Genomic DNA, 8,120 nt, shown 5'->3' with positions numbered 1-8,120 from the left:
TGTAGATAACTCTAGCCTTATAATTAATTCTCCTTCCGAAATAATGACAACTAGGATAACGCATCCTTTGTTGTATGGAGCCACACACAATAAAAATATTCCCACAGAATGCTCATCAACCCAAATATTCAGAGGTACATTGCCAAAGTATCATTCCCGGTGCTACTTCAATGCCAATTACTCACTAAAAAGAAAATATTGGCAAAGGATAAAAAGAGTAATGGGTTCAAGATTCAAGTTCAAATTAAACTTTGAGAATCATCGCCATCGTTCTCTTATTAGACCATTACGTTCAAGAATCCATGTTCCAAATTTTGGAAGCCATCGTCTATCAGCTAAACAAAAGTGTTCTGATCAAAACAAGCAAAGCAGACAAAATATAGTGTCAAAGGATACATTAGTGCTCGGAACACGGACAGATTCTAACTCAGACCAAATAAATCACAATCTGCCACCAATCACTACAACCTCGAAATCAAAAATCGACTCGTCTCCATCATCATCAACCATAATAACTGACTCATGCCCACCATCATCAGTCACCCACCTACCATTTACGCGATCTCCCCTCTGCCCTTCTTTGCCACCTACTTCAAGCACAGAAATAAGCCCAGTTTCTTCCTGTTCATCTTCTATTATCAAAATTCCGACATCAGTATCTGATGAAGATTGCTCTCCCATGAGGATGAAATGCATGAAAAGTACTTCAACTCAGGACGCAACAACTTGCTCTATTGTCTCAACCAAAGCTATGCATGTTCCGTGTACCCAGCCACAATTAAACTTGCCAAAATGTCCACCTCCAATTACAATAGCAACACAGGATGTCACCACACTGTCTTCGGGCAAAGTCGCAGTTGTCATTGAATCACCATTATCAAATTTGAGCCGTCCGCAGTTTTTTCACAAGAGAACAATAAAGGCGTGTGACAACACCGAGACGTTGAGCAATTCATTGGCAGAACCATACACTGTCGCCAGTGGCTATGCAACTTCTCCAATAATTTGTGCTACTTCTACAAATTCTACGAATTCGGATCATCCAACTTTAGAATGTAATTCTCATGAGTCAGGAAATGATTGTGTGCCTAGTGATATCCGCCTTTCGATTTATTCTCCACCTGAAGTTAATATCAATGACGGAAGTGGGCGGAGTTTCCATAAAGCAGTGTCCCCTACCCCTAGTGAAGATGATGAATTACTTTCTTTTATGTCTACTTACATCCGTCCCGTTGAAAATCTATCAGCTCGAAATGAGGCTCGTGAACGCTATACTCCACCAACAGAGATTGCTATGGAAAGGAAAATAGAATTATGCACCCTAGAAAAATTAGCTAGTCAAGAGAATGGTGTGGTAGAAAGGACACATGACAAAGAAAGTAATACCATGGTCATCAAAGTCGAATCGCCCACCTTTCTTAATGAACCGAGTTTAATATCTGTTGAGGAAGAGGTTAACGATGTTTGCACATATAGAAGTAAGTCACCAGTTGTTCAAAAACAGTCAAAGGAATTGCCCTTAACGAACTTTTTCTCAACAAAGCCAGATAATAAATCGTACTCTTCCTTGGCTCGAGCATCAATACAATCAAAGACAAAAAGCCGTTTTAAGAAAAAACTTATTGATTTCGACGATGAAGATGTGTTAAGGTTTCTCTCAAAGAAAGATTTAGATAGACACGCACTCATCGTTCCTGACTCTGTTGCTGCTACATTCGAGAAAGTTAGGAACGGTGAGGTGATAGATCTTACTTCTGAAGACCTTAATCAGGAAATACTTTCTATAAGTTCTGATGATGAAAATGATTCGGATGAAATGAAAGAAATTGCTTGCAGTGAGAATAGCGAAGATCGTTTACTTACAACACCCAATGATTCCAGTAAGCTTCTTTTAACTAAAACTGTAAACGTTTGTTACAATGACAAAATCAAAGATGACATAAAAGTCGTCATTTGTAGCGAAAACAGGTCAACTATGTTAAACTGTGATTCAGCACATGGACTTGCATCTCATGGTGTTATGGAAGATTATTCCACGGAAATTGAAAGCAAGCCAGCAACTGTGCTGACATCGAGTAAGGACACGGTAAAATCCTTAGCAGACCATATTAAAAGACGCGCTCTCAAAATGAGCTTGGAAAAAAAAGCTGAGGTGTCGGCCAAGATACATTCTATAATGATAGAGAAATCTGAGCTCTTACCCGAGTCCATGCGCGCTTATACTATCCCTCCAAATTGTAATAATCCATGGGAACAAAATTTTCAATTACATAGTTCGACCAGTTTAAATGAAACCAATACAACGGGAGTTGTATCATTAAATCAGTACACAAATTCTGCCTCCGAGAGAAAAGATGTACTCAATTCGCTTTCACCATTGGCAACTTCTGATGCATATAAAATGCAGCCGGTCATCCCAGATTCAATTACTTCTCATTCCCTAAAATCACTTCCGAACAAATCAGAAATAGAGCCTTCTTCTAATGCAAAGACCCATGTCAGCCACAATCATACTGCTGAAAATTATTCTCAAATGCGTGACTCATATTCGGTCCCTATGAATCTTTTTCCTGCAGTGCATCAACAAGGTGCGATAGCGAGCCCATCAAATGCAAACTTCAGCGTCATGAACACCCTTTCTGCTCTAGATTTATCGACTGGGACCACAACAGAGAATTATCGAACTGTTTGGTACAGCCGGTTTATTGGAGAAAATACTTCAGGAGATGAATTGAACACTGTAAAATCCAGTAAATCAAGAACGCGTGGAAAAGGACGACATTCATACCCAACACCCCAAAAACCGCAATCAAAAATGAGCGACAACGAGATCCATGATCCCTTATTGCAAAAGTTACAACTATTGCATGCGGCAAAGGTTATTGATCCGGAAGCAGTGAGAGCAGGAAAGAGTACTGAACCTGCTCAAAGTAAAAGCGAAAAGTCAGCAGTCATAGAGGTTGCTCCATTTGGACACAATTCATTTCCTAAAGCTACAAACCATTCTTATCAAGAGACTAATCCAAAACCTGTCGACCTTTCACTGCCCAATAAGATCCGTGTTAATTCTTTGAAACAAACTTCGCTGTGGCCAACAAGTGAGCATGACGTAAACACACAAGTAATCTATTCAAAATCCCCGACTGATGCTTCAAGAGAACCCACTATAAATAGAAATGACCAGAACACAAAGATCTCTGTTCCAAATAGGATCCACCATAATCTTGATAACCAATTGACATACTCATCACATCAATCAGTTGGAACGCTGCCAAACCAAAATTCTTCACGTGGTATTTTGAATTTTGAGCAATCAAACCAATCGCCTTATCAAATACAAGCCCCGAAATCCTTATTTCCAAAGTCTCCTTTCAAAAATCCATTAACACAGGTTGTGCTGCCTGTAAATCGTAATCCGGCAAATGTTGAAAATGTTTCTCTACCGCAGATTCCAAGGCCTGTTCATGTGTCTCAAACACACGAGACTATGCCATTTGATAACAATCGGTATGATTTTCTTGAACCAAGAAGTTCTCAAGGCATTTTGCATTTTGCTCGACCAGTAAACGGGACGTTGGAAAATACAAATGGTGCTTTAGTATTTAAACCGACAGAAATATTTCTAAAACATAAAATGAACAAAGAATATGTACGTGTTCCACTTGGAAACTCTGTTCCTCGAATGCCGTATCAAACATCAACTCACATACAACAACCTAAAGTGCAAACACTTGTGCAGCCTTTTCCTCTGAATTCAAATGACACTGTCATTCAACAATATCGTTCATCGGTAGTTCACGAAAACTCTCCTTTGTCTAGAAATCACATTATGCCGAGTTGTCAAAATCATGGAAATGGCTCTTGTTCTCGTCCTCACCCTTCAAGTAGGAGTAACACTCCTACTGTTATCAAACCTCAATTTTATTGCAATGATAAATTACCGCAATCCGAACCTAGCCATAACTATAACCCATCGTCAAAAGAGCACACAAACCCGTACAATATTTTATCACAGAATTTGGCAAATTACGCCAAAGCCTCAAAAGTGAGCACTGGAGAAGATCCGGTCTCAGGTCAGTATTATAAATATCCAAGCCTCAATCCTTCAGTTTCATCTCGTCATGTGCATTCCGTTCCCTACCCGGGAAGTTTCCCCCCAATTCTGGCAGCTGCTTTTAATTCAGAGCGGCCGCCAGAAAAGCTTAATCATCCTTTTACAAACGGCACTCTAGAATCAGTTATGAAAAAATGTTTCATTGATAGTAAAACACTTCAAAACAGAAATATGTTAAAGAATATGAGGCCTGAACTATTTCAAGGAATTTACCCCGGCCATGGAGGTGTTCTCAAAGAACATGAGCTAATCAAGACAGTTCGGCTCGATGGGCATTCTTTCGGTAATTACACCAATCCATCAACTCAAAAATGCAATAGTTACAATAATGAAACATATCCTTTATCAAATGAAATGGGGTTGATCCCAAATAATATTGTCGAGGTTCCACGTTTAACAACTGCTGTTCTTGATCCTGTAATTAGTACATCTGAGGTTAATAACAAGAAAAGAAAACCAAGAACGAAGCAACAAACCAAGCGATATAATAAGAAAATGAGAGTTGATTCCGAAATGGGCAACCCAGACGGGTCTGGAAATTTGGTCATCGACGAGTCAGTGAATGCAGAAATTCCTATTCTTACGAATAATAACCATTTCAGTGTCATCACGGCTCCCAATAAACCAATTGATATGCCTTTCCCGGCCATTGCCACTGTCATTGAAGATCTAAAAACTGCCAATGGGACACAGCCTATTAAAGTTGTATATGACAAAAGTCAAGGTAAAATGTCCCCACCATCCGATCAACCCAATAGAAGGGAAACAGCAGGTCCAACAACTGTTGTAATAAGAGATTCCAATGTTTCTAATGCCACGAACGCAATGGGTAATAACATGAATACAGCCGTGAGAAACTTCAGACTTTCCAACCAACAGTCTCCCATGTCTCCGAATGAAAACAAGTTCAACGATCATTTCGTAGGTGCTCAACCACATGAGATAGAGTCCAGATCGGATTCTGGTTTTTCAGATTCCCCAAATATCCCAGATCGGATTCCAATAGACAGAAGTGATTTGGAGTACGTGATGGAGGAATACGAGGAAAATGGAATGAAATTTGTGTCATTTAAGCCCCTTGAGAACCAAGATGGAGCCCTTGGGGTATCGGGTGATATAAAGCTAGAAACAAGTGCAACCGACTTGGATAAATCTTTACAACCAGTTGACAGGCATGACTTAAAGGCTGTGTCGAACATCAATAAGACTATTTTGCCTGTTCAAGTAGATACCTTCCTTCCCTCTGGTTTGTCTTCTCTTATTTTGGCATCACAGCAGATAGAGAATAACACAAACGTTACCTGTCGAAATAATCCACCTGCCAAAATTTATCACGAAAATGGAACCAAATTGTCAACCATGAACTCAGAAAAAATTAAAAATTTCGTTGTATCCCCATTGCACTCACACGAGCTTGATGACGAAGAAAGACAAATTGTCGATCTATTGACGTCTATGCAACGGAAGAGAAGTGAAAATAGACAAATGTGTTAGTGACTTGAGGCCCACCGCCTCAATCTGGTAAGACATTGAAGTGAATCAGACGCTGAAATTTGAATGTAAAGTTAAAACGATAAGAAATACAAGCATTTCGTGTTTTTGTTGTTGTTGTTTTTTTGGGTTTTTTTTTGTGTGTTTTGTTTTTGCAGCGCAAGAAACTTAGATTTTCATTCTCCTCATAACTGTACGTATCTAGATGTAACAATTGTTTCATTTTTTTATTATAAATTCAATTTCCACTACTTGGTATACAAAGAAACGAAAGCCAAATGAGACGATGGGTCACATTGGTTTTTAAACAAACATGTGTGTAGTTTTGTATGTGTTGCATTAGTTTATATTCTTAGAATTAGAAACAGATACATTTTCCGGTCGTATTTCTGTGAAGCATTTGCAGTGTGCCAAATCCCCTTCCCGCCACCCCCCCCCCCCCTCCCTTTCCCCCTGGAGTACTCACTTCATCGGTCCCTTATATCAATTTTCCTCTCCATATAGTTCTGTGCCCATGATCTGTAATGAGACTTCCTTAATTTGTATGGATACTTTTGCTGAGAGGAGAACTGTAAAATGGATTTATCTTTAAATGTTTTTTGAAAGAAGTATTTTTTTTCTTCTCTCTATTATTGCATATTGTTAGTAAGTTTTTATGATAACCTTGTTTGTAACCATTTGCGTAGTGTAGCCCTTTCTGTGCGACCTTGCAATGGTATCAGTATGTGATTTTAACGTGGATTTATACCGGTTACAAGAATAAAAATATTTCTAGATCTAACTTGATTCCTCAAGATTTGCAAGTACCTCAATCCCATGCAAACTAACAGTCTTGCATATATTTATATATAAAAAAGGATTGGGAGGTTCGTATAGATCATTTTTGCTCAAAAATACCTACCGAGGTGGTATTATCATCATCATCATCATCATCATCATCATCATCATCATCATCATCATCATCATCATCATCGTCGTCGTCGTCATCATCATCAACATCACCATCATCATCATCATCATCAACAATAACAACAACATCATCACCATCATTATCATCATCATCATCATCATCATCATCATCATCATCATCATCATCATCATCATCATCATCATCATCAACAACAACATCATCACTATTATTATCATTATCATCATCATCATCATTATCATTATCATCATCATCATCATCATCATCATCATCATCATCATCATCATCATCATCATCATCATCATCATCATCATCATCATCGTTTTTAAAAAATTATTATTATTATTATTATTATTATTATTATTATTATTATTATTATTATTATTATTATTATTATTATTATTATTATTTTATTATTATTATTATTGATTATTATTATTATTATTATTATTATTATTATTATTATTATTATTATTATTATTATTATTATTCCTAGTATTATTCTTCTTCCTCTTCTTCTTCTTCTTCATCTTCTTAATATTATTATTATTATATTATTATTATTATTATTATTATTATTATATTATTATTATTATTATTATTATTGTTGATGTTATTATTGTTTTCATTACTGTTGGTATGCAGTCCTGAAAAATGACATTAAATGAGAATGTTGATCAAAAAAGTTTTTATCGTGTTCTTGTTTTTGAAAATAATTGACTTCGCGAGCAACAAAAACAGCAACAACAACAACACAACAATAACAATAGCATCATCAATAACAACAGCAATAACAAAAAAATACTACTACTACCACTACTACTACTACTACTACTACTACTACTACTACTACTACTACTACTACTACTACTACTACTACTACTACTACTACTACGTTTACTATGACTACTACTACTATTACTACTACTAATTACAGTGACAACAACAACACCAATATGTTTGTGAAACTATATGACCTCACAAAATGTGACCCTACGCCTCGAAGCGGTATTAAGTCGGGATTTGGAAAACGAAGAAAATCGGTTTTAAAGTGGGAATGGTCAAAATTATCAAATTTCAGTTTTTGGTTGTTTCAGAAACTACAATCATTTTTCTACATGAAAACATAATAATTAAACATAGATATTGAGGATAAGTTATATAAATTTAAAGTTTTAAAAAGCAACTATCAATGACACATTCAAAACGAGAGTTGACGTTCTCTCAGAGAACAACCATTTCCAAGACTTAGTAATATTCACTCTTTTCCTCCACCAATACCATGTAAGATACCACAGCAAAGGGCGTGTCTTTATCTATCTCAGAGAAAGCAGGACTGTTTCCACAATGTCATGGTTCAACCAACAATGAACTTTAAAAACTGTAAACAAGTCTATGGTTTTCCTTGGCAAATTTACAAATGAATGATTCTGATTGGTCAACGCTCATCACATGCGCCTGTTGGTCATTAAAATGCCCGGGCAATGTGTCATGACGTCAGCATGCGTGTGTTACATATGTGTGTGTTTGTGCATTTTGGTACAAACCACGAGCTATTATTTCTTTGTCTAGCTGCATTGATTAATG

General features: G+C 37.0%; 1 protein-coding gene across 11 annotated transcripts in view; it reads left to right on the top strand.

Annotated features, from left to right (window-relative positions):
- Positions 1-6,041, top strand: part of LOC144972560 (uncharacterized) — an 83,600-nt gene extending 77,559 nt beyond the window's left edge. For all 11 annotated transcript variants that reach the window (XM_078913907.1, XM_078913911.1, XM_078913901.1 and 8 more), the window contains one exon: positions 1-6,041. This exon is cut by the window's left edge and continues 2,432 nt beyond it. In XM_078913907.1, coding sequence (XP_078770033.1) covers positions 1-5,608 — 5,608 coding nt within the window. In that variant the 3' untranslated portion in view covers positions 5,609-6,041.
- Positions 6,042-8,120: the final 2,079 nt, after the last annotated feature.

This window comes from Berghia stephanieae, chromosome 5 (genome assembly GCF_034508935.2).
Source record: "Berghia stephanieae isolate SIO BIC M18660-M18661 chromosome 5, UCSD_Bste_1.3, whole genome shotgun sequence".
Classification (NCBI taxonomy): domain Eukaryota; kingdom Metazoa; phylum Mollusca; class Gastropoda; order Nudibranchia; family Aeolidiidae; genus Berghia; species Berghia stephanieae.
This window is presented reverse-complemented; position numbering and strand designations above follow the sequence as displayed.